At 36.1% G+C, this 23,318-nt stretch overlaps 2 protein-coding genes across 6 annotated transcripts in view; both read right to left on the minus strand.

Annotated features, from left to right (window-relative positions):
• LOC149530789 (galactomannan galactosyltransferase 1-like) overlaps positions 1-23,318 on the minus strand; it is a 219,139-nt gene that overhangs the window by 124,573 nt on the left and 71,248 nt on the right. The gene's annotated exons all lie outside the window — the stretch shown is intronic.
• LOC149530790 (uncharacterized) lies at positions 19,015-21,114 on the minus strand. Its single transcript, XM_089809220.1, has 5 exons — positions 20,962-21,114; positions 20,432-20,827; positions 19,921-20,326; positions 19,634-19,790; positions 19,015-19,545 (listed from the first exon to the last, which is right to left on the minus strand). The coding sequence occupies exons 3-5, from the start codon at positions 19,952-19,954 to the stop codon at positions 19,515-19,517; spliced, it is 222 nt and encodes a 73-aa protein (XP_089665346.1). The 5' UTR covers positions 19,955-20,326; positions 20,432-20,827; positions 20,962-21,114; the 3' UTR covers positions 19,015-19,514.

Raw genomic sequence — 23,318 nt, forward strand, 5'->3', positions numbered from 1 at the left:
TTAGCATGTGATAGGTGATGTTATTTACTTGTAGGATTATCTTATGCTCTGTTGCTAGCATGTTAGATTTCCTTATGCTTATGTTGTAGCATGTTTAATAGTGACGTCCCTATTACGATAGTACCGACGATCTGGTCAATGGCTTGGGATGTTACGCGCAGGGGATGGCTAGGGCCCACGATGGTCTTATGATGTTATTGACGGTTGGGAAGAACCACGTACTTAGTTGTTTTGTTCATTGCAATGTTAATTGTGTTATTACAAGGTTGCTTTTAGTACACTGTGATGTTTCCTTTCGGACTTTTACTTCTTACTGTTTGTTAGATGGTTAGTTGTTGTTCTTTCCGTCTTTCAGATTTGGTTCGAGTGTTCTTGCCTCGAAATGTGGTTCCAGTACTCCCCGGTGTGGAGGATTTATACTTTGTTTTACCTTCTTCTTTGTCTTTTTAGTGTTTCTTGTTTTACCTGGGCAACCATGTGTCAGCATGGTGCAATACAATAAAGTATCGCATGCCCATTAGGATTCTGTCATGCGATACTAAAAAGTATCGCACCTCTTAAGAAGGAATATCATGCAATACTGGAAAGTATCGCACCCCCTTTTAAGAACTGTCATACAATACCCTTAAAGTATCGCATGCCCTTGTGAGTTGTATCGCCTCATCCCTGAAAATGTTGCCTTGCTTCTTTAGAAGTATCACCCAGTGCTGATTTAAAGTATCGCCCAGAAATTGCGAAAACCTGTGCGGGCGGGCAGCAGGCACTTTTTGGTAAGACCTAAACTTTTTGGGAAGTGTTTCGAATACCCTCTTCGGTGTTTTTCAATCCTTTGGTGTCGCATTTTGATTCCGGTTGTGTATCTTGCGTAGTCAGTCCTTTGGGGTTTAAAATATATTGTTTAAGTTACTTAAGATATATTTTAATATATGCGACGATTCATTTGAGATAGGTTCTAGACCTCTACGGGCTAAGATAAAGATTCTAGAAAATTTCAAGGCTTCATAAATTCAGACTTAGCCAAATTTCAAGGCTTCAAGATTTTAGGCTTAGCCATTTTTCAAGAGTCAGCATTTGTCTTTTAGCTTGGTTGATCTTTTATGTTTTCTTGTTTATGTTTTGGTCAGTAGTGACGCTTGGAGATCTTTGGTGGTTGGTTGTTGGACAGTCTTCCGTTGATCTTTGTTATCCGTGTATGTTATTGTCATGTGCTCATACACTTGTAAAAAAAAATTATCTTGGCTTATATTTATCCTTGTTCCAAGGATCTCCGAGCGGGGCATTACATGTTGTTTCACTTCATGCAAAAGCATCATCACGTTCCACTTTCCGTTTCCATGCCACAACATCTCAAATCTCATTCGAAAAGTGCGATTATATGTTTTCCATCTCATTCACTATCCATACATGCATGTAATTCCACTTTCCGCTTCCATTTTCACTCATCTCACTTTTCGCATTCATTGACACGACATGATTACACAAAATGCCTTACGTGTAATTGCATCCAAAAGGTCCAATTTTGATTAAAAGTCACTTTTTCAATAGTCGAAAAGATGTTTTCATCTTTCATGTACTTAGACTTCATCTTTTCACCAAAGGTGACTATAAAGCTCATTATCCCTCTTCCATTTTCCATTTTCATCAATCCATATGCCTTTGTGTCTCCATGAGCAAATACATGTTTCCGCATTTTTCATGCTTTTCATCTCATTCTCCATTCGCACTTGCATGTAAAGTGCATCCATCATCCACATTCATATCTCATCTCACTTTTCATCTCCCGTTACATGTTGCACTTACATGTACTCATTTTTCATGCAATAATGCCTTGAAAATCCTAAGTCACATTTGAAAATCAACAAGTTTCATTTGCATGCATTCCCATGCATTTCACCTTCATACATTCTCATTTCATTCTGTTTTATTCTATCTTCCATTTTCCACCTTCATAACACTTCATTCTGCATTTCATTCATTTCAATTTCATTCACTGCATATGCATATGATTTCTTTTGAAATCATTTCATCAGATCTACAAAGTCTCCAATTTGTTTCCAAATCTTTGTTGTTGATCACAAATCAACTTGTATGGCGATTCCATTCGATGATGTATTTATGTTTTGGGATTTTTTGTGTTGTAGTAAAAGCACAAGAAATATCCTCACCATCAAAATCCAAAGGAAAAATGAAATAAAGAGTTGGCTCATGCAGCTCCCTCATCAATCATATCTATTCTTGATAATGTGATGGACACGAAGATTGGTCATGTGGATGTGGCTGATTTTTTACAGAGAGTTGAAACTCTAGTTGATCACGAAATGAAGTGTATCAATAGAAGTAACATTCACTCGGTGTCTACATTTCCTATGGCAGCCATAGAATCTAATTTCGTTCTCGGATGTGCACAGCGTTTTACTCTGAAGATGAAGGTTATCAAGGACATTTAGGCAAGGTCATCATTAGCCTTGATTCTAAGGTTATTGAACAGATCTTTAAAGTACCACATAAAGTAGAATGTGCAAATTTAACCAAAGAATCATCTTTGGCATGTTGGAATGGGCAAAAGGGTGACTATTGGAAGTTTGCCAACCTATTCTGGTTAGACAATAAAAGGAACAACTTCTCTAGATAGCTACAAAAAATTCATTGGTCTAACTTCAAACAAGAATATAAGGATCTCATCATTCTTCTCAGTAGAATTTGCAGTCTCAAAGATTCTATTGATTTTGATTCATGGATGCATAAGTTCCTCTTTCAAATAATAGAAAATAAAGAACACATCTTTTGGGGAGAGCTCATGAGCACTGCCCTTTGTCAATAGATAGGCAACTTCGGAACTTCAGCACCCTTCTACATGAACTCTTACCTTGTTTACATTGTTGTTGGATCGTCTTCAAGTTCCCATTTGAGATTACTATGACCAAATCACTTTGGCAAATAGTAAATTTCATTACCCCAGATGCCTTCTTTGGGTATTTCCAATGCTTGTTTAATAAACAGTTATCTATCAAAAGAGTATCTGATGTAGCATGGGAAAAGGCGAGCTGTATACCTTACCTAGGTATGCTACAGATCAAATCATCTTGATGGAATTAGCTAGACAACTCATAGACATGCAAAGTGATCCGCATGCTATGCATAGGCCTGGTTTTGGCATTACCTCAGCTAAACCCTTGGCTATTGGCAACTATTCGATCAATTCTATACCTAAAGAAAAGAACATGGAAGCTGAGTTGCAGTTGATCACCTTGAAGAAGTTTGAGGCCAAATTTGACTTTGATTACCGAGAGATGAATTCTCAAATGAAAAGTGCTTACAATCATGTTCATCGCATTGAGGACATCTGGATTGATATGAGGACAGAGCTTGACATCATGAAGATGGACTACTGCAGATTAACCCTGTAGCAAATAATCGATCTTAACATGTTGGAGATCCCTTCAGATTTCCAAATTGAAGATGATTGCAACATCCTTGATCTGGAATTTCATCAAGCAGGCTATGATAAGAAGTGCCCTTTTCCTATTTAGTGGCAACAAAAGGAAGGTACATCTATCATGGATAGATTTCAATCAATTTAAGTAAACACCAATAAATGGTTGAAAAATGAAGGTCTTAAAAGAGTAAATCCTAAGATGGGCTTGGATTGTGAAAGTTTTGCTAAAGAATCAGAAGAATTGGAGACAAAATCTAATAAAGAAAATTCAGACGAAGAAGTGGAAGTCAGGATCATATCTCCCCCAAAGCTTGCACAAGCTTGTGCACTATCTATACATGAAGAGTCTTTTCTGCATGAAGTAGATGACGATGTGGATTCATTCTCCATTGTTTTCACTCCCTCAATTCCAATCTCGGAAGTCAATATAATGGCTCTTCCTATTTCTTCTACTGCTCCTCGCATTCTTGCAAATGAACAATATGAACATTTAGCAAATGTGTTTAAGGATTTTCCAACTCTTACTAGTGGTCAAGTTTCCCAACTTGATATGTCTTTGACAGGTTTGAGCTTTTAATGACAGAATCTTCTGAACATGTTCCTATGCCTTTAGCTGTGCAGACTGAATCTTGTTCTGTTGCAACGGAAATACAATCTGGATCAATGCCAATGATCTCCACTATATCTGTTTCTACGGATGAAAGTTTCAACGTACCTGCATGGTTGAGCAAAATATCAACAAAGAGAAAAAAAGTAGTTGTTCCTTCGGACAATCTCCCTGTTAAGAAGACCAAATCTAAATCTTTGAAAGATAAGATTGTTTCAAGGATTTTCGTTGATTCAAATAAAGCCAAATTTGTTGAAGTTGTTGAGCCCTTGGTGGACAAACCTATTGAAGAACTTACTTGTTCTGATTACAAGTTTACTAAGGTTGAAATCGGGAAGCAATCACGTTTGAGTTGTTTGCAAGATGCTTATGATGCATTGGCTAATATATCAAAGAGCAATCACGAGCTATGGAAGAAGAAAAATCAACTAAAACAGGAGGTTTCTCACCTAAACGAGGTCATTCGGCAACAATCTTCTCAGAGTGTTGTTGTTATGTCACTTATAAGGAGAGAAAGTTGATTGAAGCTGCCAAGTCTTGGATGCAGAAAATCATTTCTAAAGGAGTCTGAGCCATCACAAATACATTTCCAGTTCTTAGGCATGTCAAAGAGATAAATGAAATGGAGCGAAACTTAATTTCTTCTTTGACTCAAGAAGCGGATAATTTGAAGGAAATCCTCGATGATTGGGATGAAATGGTAAGATTTGATCTAGATGCCTTGGTCTCATGTGACATTCTTCCGTCATGTGAAATGTTCTTCAGAGTTTAAGGGCTCATTGGTCACAAAAAGGAAACATTGAGGAAGCTGATCACAAAGTTCCAAGCGGCCTTTGGAGATTGTCAAGTAGTTGAAACAAGTGTTACTTGTGACTTAGAACAAATGGGATGCCATGTTATTGATGATTCTAGTAATCTCATTGCAGTTGAAAGGGTAAGCTCGGAATATACAATCAGGATCAATGTTGATGTAGATTCTGAAGACTTTGGTTCGCACACAATGAACAAGTTTGTCTTGTATAAATCCTTGACAAAACACTTGTTAGATACTATGGCAGCAAATTCCAAAGTTGTGCAATCAGTGTATGCAAATGCAGTGAGAGTAGAAGCCATATCAAAGACCATGGAAATTGTTGATCTTCCCACAATGCGTGACATCATCGTCAAATTTAAGACACTGAGAAACAATCTTTGAGACTGTTGTTTTTGTTTTTATTTCATGTTAGTAGCTTTAAAAGGATACATTACATGAAAAAGTGTAATTACATGTAATGCGAGTTGCATGTGCAGTTGCATGTAACCCTATATTTTCTCTTGTAGTTAGACTAGGTCAAAGTTGGTTGAGTTACTCCCCCCTTTTCCTGCACCTTTTTCTCAACTCTTGTGCCGATATAAAGCAGTGCTCCTTCATTGTAAAATCATCATTATCTTTATGCAAGAGAGCTCTAGAGAAATTGCGCCAGCAGAACTTTGTTTGTGTAGCACTATTTTGAGAAAAAGTGAATACAAAGGAGCATTTGAAACTTAACATTGATTAAGTGGGATTGTTACTTGTGTGAGTTGTAAGCGTTGTCTATAACTCATTTAAGTTATCTTTGATTCATGTTATCTTGTGTTTTGGGTAATTGTATCTTATGAATTGAATATAAAAGAGTTAAGAAGCAATTGGAGCTAGAGCTTTGACCAGGAGCAATTGTGGAAGCGTATAACTAGAAGCTTTGTCAATAGCTTATACTTCTTTCTTAATTCGCAAAATAGTTGAGTTATTCTTACTTTTAGGAGTCTTTGTGCCATAATTGTAAAGTTTTTCCATATAGAAGTACGATCGGACTTAAGAGCCAAACCGGTACATTTTTAACTAGTCTTTGAGTTAATGAAGGTTTATCAATATCATTGTTTCCAACTCTTGATAGAAGTGTAGTTAGAGATTCACCTTGCCCATTACTCGCTCTACGAGTAAGTGAATTCTTTCTTGAAAGATAAGAAAGGATATTAGTAACACCCATTTTATAAAATCTCTCAACTTCTTACTTACCTTGAGTTGATCCAAGGAACGGTGAAAAGGGGGAGCCTTCCCTTTAAAGTAGGAGAGATTCTATCTCACACACCGTGGCTAGTCATTCTATTTTGTGACTGGATTTTTACCCAAAACTGTCGGTTGCAAAATATCCACCCAACAAAGATCACGATAGATGATAAATTGCATGGTGGATTAAGTTATTTAAACAGACCATGGCCTTCTATTGTGATGGACATCTTATGATGTCTAAGCAAATCATGACAGATGATAACTCGCATGGTGGTTGTAGTTCATTAAATAGACCATGAATGTTTCTATGGTAAGTATTATTGATGATATATTATCTATGGACATTTTTTGAGTACTTGGTGAATATCATGTGACTTAATATTCTAAGGCCATTACTCGAAGTACTTGGTGAATATCATGTGACTTGATATTCAAAGGCCATTGCTCCTGATATCATGAGATGATATGTAAATTGTGAGTATCTTTTGATCAAATATATTCTTAATCATGCCAACTTGATATTACATTAAGATAACACGTAACCATGTGTTTATCCTCCCTAGCTAAGAGGAAGTGTTGATGTTGTAGCTTCATTTGAATTGAATTGATCTAGAGATGATCCCTCTATGGTTATCAGTTTAACATTATTGCATTTGATTAAACGTCAATTAGATATATCTATTTATGTGTGTGTGTATTATATTTGATATTGTCTAATGAAAATTAACTTACAATAACCAATATTGATTAATATAGAGATGTGACTCTTCTATTCTTTTATATATATATATATAGAGAGAGAGAGAGAGAGAGATCTGCACTTGGAAAACACATATTGTACAGGTAGTGCCAATACATTTGCAGCAATCTTCCAAACTCAACACTAACCCCACAATTGCGATCAAATGTCCAAATCTCGTGACATGCGAAACAAATCTTCTCCCTTCTCATTTGGTTCTTACTTCTTTAGGAGATTGTACAACTTGTAAGCCCATTGAGATTAGTACATTTTCAATCACCTATTGTTGAACTTCCAATCTTCTGCTTAACCAACCATTTTTAGAGCTCATAAGCCATGGGTGAGATATTATGCTCCTTTTTCTAAATGGCTAACAAGTCTGATTCTCATCTAAGATCAAGGCAAGAATAGTTTGCAAACAAACCCTCACATTGTCTAGATGCAATTTTCTGATTTTGGTTTTAAAACATGGAAACATTTGTAGAATCAATTTATCACATTTGAGATCCAACATAATGATAAATAATCTAGTTTCTTCCATAATTTCTAAAATATGAGCCCTCTTACCAAAAATAGGTGCTTTGACATTGTGTAACACATGTAGACTCTCCACAATGAGTTGTAGAACCTTCTTTAAAGTCACATTATTATAGGGTGCTACAAGAGTTGTCATCCTTATGATCTCACTGTGACAAGAAGCAACTATAGGTCTCACCTTATTATAAGGATGTTTCATAAACTTCAATTAGACCAAAGCAAGCATTGAGGGATGCAAAGCCCAATTCAAAAGCCTCCAATCTAAGTGATCAACTTTGGACAAATATGAGTCTAATTCCTCCAACTTAGAAAGAACACCATTAAGAAATTTCATGGACTCCAATTCTAATTCAATTACATAGAGCTAATTTCCTATTACCTTTCTTTTGCAAGTCCCTTAGTTGATCACTATGAAATGTCATTAAATTCTTTTGAGCAAAAAGACACTTTTTTAAAGCCGTAGATGTCCTAGCTCCACGAACCATGGAAGAAGCTTTGGAAAAAGCTGTGCGCCAAGAGCATAAGGTTAAGGATGATTCTATTAGGGACAGTAAGAGAAAGACCAATTGGAATTTAGAAGGTGCTGAATTTGGACCACCAAGGAAACATTTTAAGGACTTTAAGAATAACAAACCTGAAAATAGAAGTAGTGGAACCAGAGATAATCAGGGAAATGTTCATATAAACAAAAATGACAGGAATAATGAGAAAAGAGGACCACCAGGAGGTTGTTTCATTTGCAAAGGAAATCATTTTAAAAGACAGTGCCCTAACCTCAATCAGCAACAATGCCCATCCTTGCCGCAGCAACAACAGTTTTTTCAACAAAGACTTCATGCAGCCTTGGATAACCAATAGGTAGAGCAACAAATAGGCCCCATTGAAACACCAGGTAAGATTTATGGTAACTCCGTAACTATTCTTATTGATACTGGAGCAACAAAATGTTTTATTTCACCTAAATTATTAAGTAAATTTTCAAAAAGATCTGGTTTTATGGCAAAACCGTGGATAGTCGAATATGCAAACCAGACAAGGGCTAGGGTAGAGCAATGTCTGTTTGAAGCCCAGGTTGACTTTCTAAACTTCTCCACAGAACTAAATTTATACGTAGCACCATTAGGATCTTATGACATTATCATAGGAATAAATTGGCTCAACGAACACAAAGCTAAGGTAGATTGCCTTGCCAAAACAGTAAGTTGTATGGATGACAGAGGCAGGCCTGCAAGGATTTCAGGGGTCAAACATAAAATAAGAGCCCAGCAGATTTCAGCAATGCAGCTTAAGAGGTATGGAAGAAAAGGTTGTGAAATATTTGCAGTAAAAGTTGAAGATTTAAGGGAAACTACATTCGGAGATGATTATATTTATGAAGATGGGGAAATTAAACAAAAATTAAAAGAATCATTTGAAGAAAAATATCCCTATGTAAAAAACTATCAAGATGTGTTTCTTGAGGAACTTCCTGGACTACCCCCTTCCCAGATATTTGACTTCTCCATAGATTTAGTACTAGGAGCAGAACCTATATCCAGAGCCCCGTACAGGATGACCACCACAAAACTTATGGAATTATAGATTCAATTACAAGATATGTTGGATAAAAAAATGATTTGACCCAGTGTCTCACCATGGGGAGCCCCTATATTATTCGTAAGAAAGAAGGACGGAACCATGAGGCTATGTATAGATTATCGGATGCTTAATAAGGTCACCATCAAAAATCAGTATCCGTTACCTAGAATAGATGATCTATTTGATCAAATGAAGGGTGTGACTGTGTTCTCGAAAATCGATTTGAGATCAGGATATCATCAGCTGCAAATTAAGGAAGCAGACATACACCAAACTGCCTTCAGAACCAGATATGGACATTATGAGTTTACAATGCTACCGTTTGGATTAACTAATGCCCCTGCAACCTTCATGAATTTAATGAACAGTATATTTCACGATTGCCTAGACAAATTTGTGTTGGTATTCATAGATGATATTCTTATTTATTCTAGAAATGAAGAAGAATATCAAAAGCATTTAGAGATAGTACTACAAAGACTTAGAGAACATAAATTATATGGGAAATTATCAAGTGTGCTTTCTACCAGAAAGAAATTTAGTATCTAGGACACATAATTTCAGCACAAGGCATAGCAGTAGATCCATTTAAGATTAAAGCGATCAAAGAATGGCCAATACCTAGAAACGTGTCTGAAGTCAGGAGTTTTATGGGGTTAGCCGGATTTTACAGGAAATTTGTCAGAAACTTTTCAAGAATAGCTTATCCAATCAAACACTTCAAAGAAAGGGAAAGAAATTTATTTGGACAGAAAAATGTCAATTAGCTTTTGAGTTCCTGAAGGAAAGACTAACTACTGCACCTATTTTAAGAGTCCCTGATCCACAGAAACCATTCGTGGTAATCATTGATGCTTCAGGTGAAGGATTAGGGGTTGTGTTAATGCAAGAGGGCTAAGTCATTGCCTACGAGTCTAGAAAATTGAAGAATTATGAACAAAATTATGCACCACACGATCTAGAATTAGCAGCCATAATTCACGCTTTACAAATGTGGAGACATTATCTAATTGGAAAACCCTTTGAACTTCGATCTGATCATCAAAGCTTAAAATATATTTTTACTCAGCAAAATCTAAATGCTAGACAAAGGAGATGGTTAGAGTTCTTAGCAGATTATGAATTTGACATAAGCTACATTAAGGGAAAGGAAAATAAGGTTGCCGATGCCTTAAGTCGAAGAAGGCATATTTCAGCAATGACTAAGGTAAAATTTCAATTGAGGGATCAGATTTTACAGCATTTGGAGCATGATGATTTTTATGCAGAAATCAGTTTGGCACTTATTAGAGATCCACAGGACCCCAAATATTCAGATTTTAATTTAGAGGAAGATGGATTGTTGAGATATCGCCACAGGATTTATGTGCCCAATCATTCTAAGTTACGTAGATTAATTCTAGGGGAGTCTCATTCAACTCCATATTCAAGACACCCAGGAGTCACGAAAATGTTATCAAATATAAAACCTTCATACTTTTGGAAGGGAATGGAAAAAGAGATAATTGAGTTTGTAGCAAGTTGCTTAGAGTGTCAGAAGGTGAAAGCGGAACATAGATACCCAGCAGGCCTGTTACATCCAAATGAGGTACCTGAATCGAAATGGCAAGTAATATCCATGGACTTTGTACAGGGGTTGCCTATGAACCGGAATCAACATAATACTATTTTGGTTGTGGTTGATCGATTGACTAAGGTAGCACATTTTATTCCAGGGAATTTATCCGATGGAGCATCCGAGATAGCCCATAAGTTCATAAAAGAAATTTTCAGATTACATGGGGTACTAGAGAAAATTATTTCAGATCGTGATACAAGAATAACTTCCATATTTTGGCAGACACTATTCTCAACCTTGGGCACTAAATTGAATATAAGTTCAGTCTATCATCCTGAGACAGATGGTCAGACAGAGCGAGTTAATCAAGTATTAGAGGATCTTCTAAGGGTTTATTGCATGGATCGACAGTATCAATGGGAAACGTATCTGCCTTTGGTTGAATTTGCATACAATAACTCATATCAGTCTTCGATTAAAATGGCACCTTTTGAAGCCTTGTATGGTCATAAGTGCAGAACCCCAGTAAGCTAGAATCGATTAGAAGACAAAGTTATAGTTGGGCTGGAAATGCTTCTAGAAATGGAAGAACAAGTACTTCAGATCCGCCAGAGATTGAAGAAAGCTAATGACAGGCAAAAAAGTTATGCTGATGCGAAAAGAACACCAAGAGAATTTACTATAGGGGACAAGGTGTTATTAAGAATTAAGCCTCAGAAGTACTATTAAATTCAGCAAAAATGCTAAATTGGCCCCCAGATATGTGGGACCCTTTGAAGTTTTGGAGGTAGTTAACCCAGTAGCCTACAGGATTGCTTTTCCTCTAGCCCTTGCAAGGATGCATAACGTCTTCCATGTGTCCTACCTTAAAAAGTTTGTTAGTCACCATGAACACATGATTGATTGGAAGTTGTTGCAGGTACGAGAGCCAGGGGTGGTAGAGGTAAAGCCAACCAGAATACTCGAGGTACGTAAGTTGCACTTACGAAATCAAGAAGTAACTCAGTGCAAGGTCCAGTGGGACCAGTATACAGAGGATAATGCTACGTGGGAAGACTATCATGATATCTTTCAAAGATACCCCTATCTATTTTCAAAAACTGGAAACTGAATATTTCTCTTATTTTTATTTTTATTTTTTTATTATTTCATCATGGACGATGAAAAACCTAAGGGGGTGGGTATGTTACATCCCAATTTTTGCCCTAATTTTTTTTTAAGCTAAATATAGCTGTTGAACCAAAATAATTTTTCATGTTCATGTGAAATTGAAGTAGTTATCTTAAGATGTTGCATCGATCTAAAGTACTATATGAATTTAAGTTAGTTAAATTTAGTCGTTGAGTTCATGTGAAATGAATATAGTTATTAGCCGTTGTTCAATTAGTTAGTATTTATGATGAAATTCCTAACGATATTATTTAACAAATTATGAATTATGAATTGATGTTTTGGCGAGAATGATGGTTTTGAATGATGCAGGATAAAGACCCGAGAAGGAGGGGAAGCATTGCGAAACGAGGTCATCCGAAAATGGGATGATCATATGACCTAGTTATCAGGAATATCAGGTTTGATCTAAAGGTCGCCATGGCAAGATTGTTAGAGCTTGACTACAAATTTCTAAATGGAAAGTTACATGAGTAAAAATAAAATAAAATAAAATTCTTACTTCTATTTATTAAGTAGTAATATCATTTAATATTATATCACTATCTTGATTAAAATCACAATTAAATATTTGCAAAGTGGAACTATTATATTAGGATTTATAATACAATAATGTCACCTTGTATATACTTAATTATAATCTAACCAAGATAATAATATAACATTAAATAATATTAATATAACTTTTTCACCTTTGTTCCAACGATTCATTTTTCCAATCAATGGAATTCAAAGTGCATGAGTCTTGTAACGGCAGAAGCTAAAAAGCCATTCAATATTTTTTTATATGTTTGCCTTCGTCATTTTCGGACACCACCAACAAGATATCCGTTTGTTCCTGGTTTCGCCATAGTCTCAGCACTTTACTATTCTGCAACCCGAATTTGTCCATCAAAGGAAGTCTATTTGCCTTGTATCCTGAGATATCCGTCTCAAATTCTTCTTTTGCAAATACGTTCAACACCCTGCTAAAATCCGTCAACCATTCTGCAATACATTTTTCACCTGCAACATCATCCTGTCTAGCCACGATATCATATCTCTAAGCTTACACGTAATCATTCTTGTGCATCTCTGAACATCGGATTCGGCGGCTATTTGAAGAGTTCACCAAGAAGGACATAGTAACCCATTGCCAAGTAAGGATGTGCTAAATCGTTTTTAACTTCCAACTTTCACTCATGTTTTCTTTGTCTTTTTTGAGTCCGATTGATACAAAATGTAAGAGTTGTGTGCACAGAATAGAGTCCTGTTGTTTACCTTTCGCTCAGAATATTAGAAAATGCCAATAGAACTTGTTTACATGGTTGCTAATGAAGTAGTTGATGTTTATGATAGAAGCCGATTATGGAAGTAATAAAACTTATGTTCTCATCTTATTCATTGTTTGATATTACTGATTGCCATCATTTAATTCAAAAATACTTTTGAATATAGGCTACACCCTTATCAAACCACGTATATCTTAAATCTGTAGATTTTGTCATGAAATGTTCTATTCTCAAACAACAAAACAGTACTAATGATCAATTCTAAATACCATGGAAATTCTGAGAATGTAGAGTCTTAATCTTATGAATAGGTATAAGATGTAACGGTTCAGGCACCGAGGAGACACCGATCTAAAGATCTGTTGATGGTGTAAGGTGTAGATGAATCTGACAAAAGAAAAATGAAGAAAGTTGTTGTTGAAAAATCCTGATGTTACAAGAAGTGACGTTGTCTTCAGATATTTTGTTGAGGCTTGATATAAAGAGGAGTTGAGACAATACAAGGAATGCATCTAGTGTAGTATAAAGGACCTCCACAATACCCAATTTCTCCATCAAATTGACTCACCTGCGCCAACCTAACCTCTTCTATGGCATTTGTTCATTGTTGCACAAACCCATCATTTTTTATTGCACATATTGCTGAAACTTAAATTGTGTGTCTTTCACATTCTTCTTTGTAGTGGTGACACAGAAGGTGAGATTTATCACAATACTTATCGCTGCCTCATATATGTCAGAATCTTCAAACTTCTCATCTCTATTGCTTAACATTGGCCTCCGTCAAGCTTGGATATTAAACGCGGCTTCTTGAGTTTGAAGATATTCTCACCAAGGTATAATCACACCCAAAATCACACGATAAGGATGCACTCGCTGATTGTCTCTCAGATTTATAATGGCCATTTAAGTTGGCTTCGGTATGAATTTGTAAAATTGTTTGTGAAAGAGAATCACAAGAGACCATGGGTATTCGATCAATTTGATCAGACCAAGACTAAGTAGTTAAGTATACATGCTTAAATACATAATTCAGTCCATGTTTTTGATTTTGACAAAAGTATCTAATGATTAACTATTTGTATAGAAGCCATCATTTGGTTATGCAAATTTGGTAGTTCATGATTTCATATCAATACTTAATGCATGACCCTGACTTATTATAATAGTGCAGCACCTTGCTTCTTTAAAAGAGCGGTTACCATCCCTTTGGTCTCATTTGTCTCAATGCCAATTATGTTTACAAATTGTCACAGAGTCATCATGTGATGTGATGAATTTTTTAATGTAATTACTTCTTTAATATCCTACAGGCCAAGTTTTGATTAAGACAAGTCTCTGTGAAATAACCGAAACGTATGTAATCAACCACTATATGTTTTCTCTATTTGAACATCATTTGACTACTGTTGCCTGTAGGGTTGCCTCTCGACTTTTATCGACTTTTTAGAAATTATAATCTAACTAGTTGTTTACGTTGATTGATCATTATCTAGCAGATTATTATTCCCATTTTTTAGTATTTTATTTGCACACGAAACTGCTCCTGACATCACTTTGTTCTACTTGAAAAAACCCCAAAAATCATATGTCGGTATTTGGATGGTGCTCTGTGACTTAGGAGATGGATACACATTCCAAAATCACAAAGTTTTTCTCCGATGCCTATAATAATGGTATGTCCATCTGGAGAGATAAATGACATGAAGAGTATGGCCTGGCTTCCGAAGCAAGAAAACTGTGTTGATGATGGGATTGAGCAATGACCTTAACAGCAGTTCTATGCTCACTAAACCTTTAACGCGGATTGTGTTGGTTGTTCATTGCATACCAAAAGCTAGTTATCATTTCCACCCAATGCAAGCTATTCCAATGTTTCAAATATCATATGCACTTTCTTCCTATTGTTCACTACCTCAAAGAATAATAATTCAGGTGAGACTTTTGATGAAGATGTAACTCAAAGGCATGAGAAGATATATAATCTTAATATATGATAAGATATAGGATAGAAAAGATACTTAAGTGGATGCCCAATTTTTAAAATTAGGACTCCATCATGTTGATTTTTGGTATTTCAACAATCTCTCAATGAATGTAGTTGAAAGTCCCTATTGGCTGGATTTGGTGACTCCATTGACAGTTTTGGGTAGAGGGTACAAGGCCCCTTCTCGCAAGGATTTGAGTGGAAGGTTAGCAACTATAAATAATTGAAATTCACTTAAGTTCATTTTTATATTTTAAATTTTAATTGTGATTTCCTCTTTATTACTAAAACTTGAGTTCACCTTAATTTTGTAGGTTGCTTGATAATGTGGTTGATTGGGCAAGAGCAATGGTGGAAGAGAGAAAAAAGAGTGGAAGAAATATGGCTGCACCGTTTTATCTGATAGGTGTGATGGAGCCTTAAAATTTAAAATTTTAAGGCATCCATTTGAGCATATTTTATGAGTATCAGCCTCCATGATTAGAATCCATGTCTACAATACACTCGAAGATGATGATGATCATATTCACAGACTGATGGACTTTTGGAATTCATAATTTGGGATTTCCATTTTGATCCATCATTTGTCTTTTTGTTTTTATCTTTGTATGTTTTTTCTGCCATGAATTATATTATTTTCCTTAGGACGTGAGATCCTCAACTTTTTGTTCTTTAACTTCCTTGGTTAGCCTAAAAATTTCTAATCTATTATCCAATCTGAGCAACTTGCTATAACTTTATCTATATGATTTTGCCTCTAATTGTGTTATACAGGTAACAATTTTGGAGTTACATATCAATTATACTACAATAGAATTGGAAAATTATGTGTATTTTGCTGGATAACTTAATCGAAATTGTTAAGGATCATACAATGGTAAAAATGCACAAGATTCAAACACGCGACACATGCTTTCAATAGAGGAGCACAGCCAGTTTGTATCCACAATAAAAAGCAGTCAGCAACAGCAATCCATCGTTTGCATTCGTGTGAAGGTTCTATGCTCTAGAGCAGCTGCAGATAACAAAGGATTTTCCGTGCATTTGGTGACTGATGTCAAGAAGATTATTATATTCTCAACCTAGGATTGAGTGTTCGAAATTCATCAGAAGGATTGAAAGTTTTCTTCATGTTTTTTAAGCAATGAAGATTTTTGTTTAAAGATCATTGTTCATCCGTCTGGAAATAATGCAAGAAGTTTTATTGTTTTACATTTGATTTATAATGTGTGTTATCGTAGGTTTTGAGCATGTATGGGAAGCAGTTTATTTTTGCGCTAAATTCCTGATGAGCCCTACGCATCACCAGTTTCGAAGCACATCAAACATTAGAGGCACCTGGAACATTCACGCCACAATTCAGAGGTTTTAATTTGTACTTGCGGATCAATGGAAAACCACACAAGTTCATGCCTAGGAAGATTGCGATGATTTTTCCAAACGTCAGCAACTCCAAATCACATTTTATATCTGACTATTGCGTGGAAAACAAACTGGAATGCACAGTCTCATACACCATATCAAACATAACAAAGATCACGATTTGTAGAAGGAAGTCGTTCAATGGATGAAGGATTGCGCAGAGAAGTATCCATGGGAAAAGGAAACAAGCGGCATCCAGAAATATAAAGGAGTGATTTAAAATGCCGATTACATTTGGGTTTAATTAAAATTATATAACATTGGTTAGTTTTTATTATGAAAGGTTGCAATGTTTGGGATAGCAACTGACACCCTCCAACTCTTTATAAATATATGATATAAAACAATACACGATTCATATTTCCTAAAAAAAATTTACCCAAGTTATATATGTGCACTATGATGTATTATATTCTTCCATTGGTGAAGGAATGATTTTTTGAACTAAGCCTGTGGATGGTGGATTATCGAATGAATTCTTGTGCGATTCTGGACTCGAACTGTATTGAATCGATCATCCATAAGGAGTGTCTCTAGTACAATATTATTTTCGGATCAATAAGAAATATTTATTTTAATTTATTTGCATTAGAGTTTTAAATTATTATTAAGATGTGTCCTTTATAAATATTTTATTTATTTTCTATAAGCATTTTACTATTCGGATAAGTGGATTGGGTTATTATTGCATTTTAAATTTAATGAACATAAATATTGTAAAATATTTAATTATTTCTATATTTATATCTAGTCTGTCTCCATATCACAAGAGTTGAAACGCATTCTAGACTAGTTTAAAATTGTGTTTATATAAATGATTCGTTGCATCTAAATTGTTAAAATTGTTTACAGTTGAATTTTATGAAGTTGTACGTTTCAACTAATAATATTGACTCTAATTGCCCATTTAATTAAGCATTGGTCTTTTACTCTTGATTCATAATCCATGTGCTGGCAATTGTGTTTCATTTCTTTCCTCTGAGGAATTAATATATTCATCTATTGCATTAATCTATAATTATTCTTTATTTAAAACATTATCACATTTATACAATCATTTACTTTTGTTCTATTCTCATAAATTGCAAGATTGAAGTTTTCTATAACACTTGCCGTTTTGGGAAACTTTCATTATATTAGTGTTCTAACCAATTTGCTTTGAGCATCTTGGATTTAAGGTTGTTGTCCAAGGTTAGGTACACCCGCCTTGGTTTTGCAAATCTGGAAGCATAGGGGATTTGGATCGCATTGATCTATCCCGTCAAGTTGGCCTCAACTAGTTGGATATCCCAGCATTGAGCAAGCAAGGCTCGTAAGATTCCAATCTACAGTTTTGGGTACCAACAAATTGGCGACTCTACTGGGGAGAGTTGCAAAATAAACCCTAAGAGTTTTTGATTTTGAGATTAGTAAGAGTAAGATTCTATTTAATTTGTTGAAACATTTTGATATATTTAAAATTCTAAATTAATAAGTTTTTTACATTTAATCTTGTGCATTTTAATTTCCTTGAAGATTTTGATCTTGTAATTATTTTATAAATCTGATTGCTTTGTGGCGATTGTATCTTGTAGAGCATTGTATGTCTTCTTTAAATCTTTGTCACAGGTGAGGTATACTCTGTTGGAAGGAAGAACTCATATTCTTGAAGATTATTCATTTCCTCCATTTGGAGGTGGCGACTCTATTGTATTTTGATTGGTACTTTAATAAAAGGAGTGCCTGAATCATCAGTGACTCTGCTAAGGGGGTAGACTCAGAAGGAAATAGTAGATGGTTTTTCAAATGTATCGATCATTTGAAAGAAAGCCTTTAGTTCCAGATGGCATCAAACAATTGGATCTCAGCAAGTTTGATTATGAGCCTAGCAAGTTATCTCCAAAGCTTTCACAATTGGTACCAAAGTTTCATGGAGAATGGGATGAATCGGCAATTCGACATTTGGATACTTTCTACACATTTATAGAAGATTATGAAATTTGTGTGGAAGATCCAGTGATGAAGTAGTTTGCCAAAACATTAAAGGACAATGCAAGACAAGTGTATGAATCATTACCCACACAACGTATCACATCTTGGAAAGAATTTGAAGGATGGTTCCTATCTGAATTTGATGATGCAAACCATGAAGAAGAGATGCGTTATGAACAATATGAAGGTCAGAATTGTAGCATGGAAGAGGATCTCAACATGTCTCCACTCGATACCTTTTTCAATATAGAAAGATATGAAGGCGAGACTTCAGCACATTTGTTTTTAAGGATGATGAACGCTTACCATGAGATTCCATCAAACATCAAACCTCCTTACAAGGATTTTCTGAACAAAATTGTTAAGTTGAGAATTTCGCCAAAGGACCCTAATGTGAAGCTTCTTCTTCAAATATGTGATCAAGCCAAAGTTACAAGAATCGGAATGGTATCAGAATTGGCACAGCCGAATTGAATCGTGAATCGGGGATGAATCGCCAATGAATCGACAAATTTGAAAAAACCCTTTAAATTTAGAGATTTTAACAATTTAAGACTTATTTCATGCACCCTTTATTGAATATAACTTAAACACACTATAACATCATCAAATAGAAGTTAAAACTTAACATACATAAACATGGAACATAAAATCCATCACATACGTAACTATGTTATGTACTAAAATGTAAATTGTAGGCTAGCTGAAGTAAATAAAAATCAAATGATCATAATGATTCAAATCATAGAATGTATGTAAGATGAAGATCCATAAGACATCAAATCATAAATGTATGTAAAAATCTAAGATGAAGATCCATGAAAGTTTGAAACGTATGTATATCAGTGATTCAGTATCACTATCAATATCTGTAAACAAAATATAAAAACAAGGCTCTAGCTCAAGCCTCATCATCCTCATCATCATCCTCTAGCTCTGTTGTGGCCTCAGCCTCAACCTTTGAGTATCTAGTCTGCCTACTAGAAAGGCGTCTAAGGTAGGTCCTAGAGGACTGCCGAGCCATATCCCCCGCATGGGCAATGGGCTCACGAACGTCGCTAGGGCCTATGTCTATGCATGCCCGTGTGCGTCTACCAATGCCTGAACGTGCTCTAGCTGCCTCCTCTACCATGGCCATAGCCTCAGCCTCTACATCCACCTGGTCAACCCATGCGCGGTCTTCCTCAGTGAAGACTGGTTCCACAACCTCTATGATCCACTCTGATTCTGGATCAATCTCCTGCAGAATGATCGAAGAGGAGTCAATGCCCAAAATCTATCTAATCCTAAGATGAAGGTTGTAATGAACGAAGACAAGATCATTCAACCTCTGCACTGTCAACCTATTTCTCCTCTTCAAGTGGATGTGCTCGAACATGGACCAACTATGCTCACATCCAGAAGCGTTGCTCGGCTGACTCAGAATACGGATGGCAATTTTTTGAAGGTTTGGGGTTGTGGCCCCAAACATTTGCCACCATCTATCTGAAATAAGGAAAAACAAAAACAATTAGTCTCATTTACAAATTACAACTCTAAAATTAATGTATTATATAATCAACTTTAAGTTCGGAATCTAGATTCATGAACATTGAATATATTATTTAATTTTTACCTGGCTGTAGTGTTGTCTGAACATTTATGGCCATCCTGCCAGAGAAAAGTGGCCCCTCTTTATTGTTGAACTTGTCTAGCTCAACAATCGCAACAGCGCTATCTTCATCGGTACTCAACCTCTAGATCACTGTGTATAAGCCAGAGAGAACCTCCGCATCCGCCTTGAACTCAGGACGGAAACGAAATGTCGGATTCAGATAGTAAGTTGCTGCATGGATGGGTCGATAGAGCTAATTCTGCCATCTCCTATCAATGATGTCCCAAATAAGGGCATACCTCTCCTGCACTCCTGCATATTGCGCTCTGATGGCCTCCTTGGCCCTATCCATGCCCTCATAAATGTAGCCCATAGAGGGCTTCTCCCCATCAATAGTTCGTAGCGAAGCTACAAGGGGCTCAATGACCTACATATAAAGTAAAACAAAAAATTTGAGTCAAAACTTAAATATAAAATAATATAACTTAAAAGTAAAAGTAAAATACTAAATGTTAAATTGCAATACATTTACCTTAAGGATTTCTCTAGCGGGTTTCCAAAAACCATCCTCATCAAATATGCAATCCACCACATCTATCCCTACAGTGGTCGTAGTATAGGAAGAAGAAATCCACTCCCGCCCAACAAACATGCTCCTCAAATCATCCCTTGATGTCAACAAGGACTGCACGGTGATGAAATTTGAGGCAAACCTCGTGATACCTAGGCGAGCTAACTCCTTGCCTCCTATGTACTTCCTCATTGTGCTAAGGACAAATGAATGATTATAAATGTACTTGTATATGTTTTTTGCCCTTTCTACACATGACAAACTCAAGTTTGCCAATTTCCTCCAACATGAGGTCAATGCAGTGTGCCACACAAGGGGGCCAAAATATGGTGGGGTGCCTCTCCATCAAAAGTTTACCTACAACAATTTTAAGTCAATTAGAAATTCAAATTTCAAACATGTTAGAAGTTAGAACTTAGGAAACTTAGAATTAGAAAAAGTTCAAAATTCAAATAAATTTATTTTCAAAACTTGAAAAGTTAAATGTTTACCTACAACAACATAACTTGCTGCATTATCCGTCACCACCTGGATCACATTTTGTTCCCCCACCTCTGCTATGACTTCCTCAATAGCCTCACATAAGTATGTGGCATTTTTTACATGTGCGGAAGCATCAATGGATTTGATGTACATGGTATATCCTACAAGTAACAAAACAATGAATTATAATGTTAACAGTTAAATGTATCATCAACAAATTAGCATTCAACAAATCAAAATTTACAATTATGTATGTAGGAAAGTAGAATGATCAATCACCTCCACGGAATACAAGAAAATTGAGGAGTGTTCTATTCCTCCTAACTATCCAACCATCAATCATGATGGTGCAACCCTTTGCAATCCACTCCTTTTGGTTCTCCTCGAGCTCAACCCTCATGTCCTCTACCATCTCATCCAAGAGGTATCCGCTCAACTCAGCCTCAGTCGGGGCTTTAAACCTCGAACCACAAATAGCAACTGCATCTATCATGTTCTGCCAATAAGGAGCCTTATCACAAATAAAAATTTAGATGTCAAAGACTCAAATCATAAAACAAGTAGATATAATTAAAGTTTTACTTTTACTTTTAATTTTAACTTAAAAGATAACAAAGAAAAAAGAATCAATTACTTGGCTGCAACAAATGGAATGTTGCAAAAGTACCAAATTTGCATATCTCCTTTCTGGCAGCATCATGAATCCCCTTGTTCAAACCCATGCCCTCAAGCGTGGGTTGGGAACCAAGAGTAGTGCGGAGCACAAAGTAACTATCCATTTTGTTTTTCCGCACTCTAGGCTGCAATAGGTTGGTGTGGGACTCTGTCTCAGTATGTGACCGACTAGCACTAGCACTAGCACTAGCATGAGCAGTAGAACTAGGATGAAAAAGAGGCCTAGAAGAACCCTCTCCAACACAACCTACGGATGCGGAAGCTGATGCAAATGCAGATGTAGATGCAGCTGCGGATGCGGGAACATGGGAGTCAATACCCCTTAACCCATCAAGTTGCATTTTCCTATTTGCTTTGTCTTTTTCAATTTTTTCTAATGCCACTAAACAAGTGCATTTTGCCTCAGCAGTTTGGTGAGTGCAAATTGTAACATCGTGTCCAGGTATAGCAACAATATGGTATTTCAATCTATAAATACCTCCAGAAGTTATTTTTCTTTACAAAACATACATTTTGTTTGATATTTGGTTCTTTCAGGAAACTCTTCATTATATTTCTAACATTCGTCTTTTCTACCCATTGCGAAAAATGAAAGCAAAGGGCTGCTGCAATAAAAAAAGTCATGTAAAATATCAAAGTTTGAAGCTAATAAAAGCTACAAAACAGCAAACCCTAGTTTGCAATTTAGTAAAAATAAAGAACATTCAAGATTTAAACTAAAAATCTTGAAAACTATAAAAATTTAACAAAAAATGCATAATACACTAAAAATTTAACAAAAAATGCATAATACACTAACATGCAAAAAAAAAAATGAGCACTTACCTCTTGCAAATGAGTTGAGGAGTGTTGATATCAAAATAACGAGAATCGGAATCGTATCGGAATCGGCACGGCCGAATCGAATTGTGAATCGGAGGTGAATCGCTGGTGAATCGGCGATGAATCGGCAAATTTGAAAAAACCCTTTAAATGTAGAGATTTTAATAATTTAAGACTTATTTCATGCACCCTTTATTGAATATAACTTAAACACACTATAACATCATCAAATAGAAGTTGAAACTTAACATATGTAAACATGGAAGTTTGTGTTTACCACATGGGGTAAAGAGTTTTTATAAGACAGCTTCACATCCAACACCTACTCCAAGTGCTTCAAAGCATATCACCCCTCTCGAAAGGCTTGCTCTATTGTTCTCTCCACCACAGACACTCCATGCCTGCAACAGCTTCAAGTCTCATCAACTGGTGAGACTTCCCACGACTGATAACCGCAGCGACTGGAGGTCTAGGGGGCAACGCCCCCAGCAGGGTCGAGGGGCAGCACCCTCGCGGGGTCCTGGGGCAGCGCCCCGGGCGCGCTCCCTGTCACGATACAAGGCGGGGTCGAGGGGCAGCGCCCCCGTCGCCAAAACCAAATTTGCACTCTGAAACCCACACAAAACTATATGGAACACAGTGTTTTTGTGATTTTCTTCTGATCCCACACTCTTTCTGGGAACCGCTGATGTTTTACTACCTGATTATGTCTTTCCCTTCCCTTGGGCATCATCCGTTATGCATTCTAAACATTTTTTATTTGTCGTCGTTTTTTTTTTTTTTTTTTTTTTTTTTTTTATATAACCTATGGTTCTTCTTTTCTCTTCTCCTCTCTTCTAGTCATGCTTAACAATTAGAAGGCCCTTTA

Source organism: Cupressus sempervirens, chromosome 11 (assembly GCF_028749045.1).
Source record: "Cupressus sempervirens isolate cs-2001-9-10 chromosome 11, ASM2874904v1, whole genome shotgun sequence".
Lineage (NCBI taxonomy): Eukaryota > Viridiplantae > Streptophyta > Pinopsida > Cupressales > Cupressaceae > Cupressus > Cupressus sempervirens.

Coding starts and splice junctions, on each gene's coding strand:
- LOC149530790 (XM_089809220.1), bottom strand. CDS start 19,954: ATGGCCATAAATGTTCAGACAACACTACAGCCAG. Junction 19,791..19,920: donor TCAGACAACACTACAGCCAG/GTAAAAATTAAA, acceptor TCCTTATTTCAG/ATAGATGGTGGCAAATGTTT. Junction 19,546..19,633: donor AATAGGTTGACAGTGCAGAG/GTTGAATGATCT, acceptor ATCATTCTGCAG/GAGATTGATCCAGAATCAGA.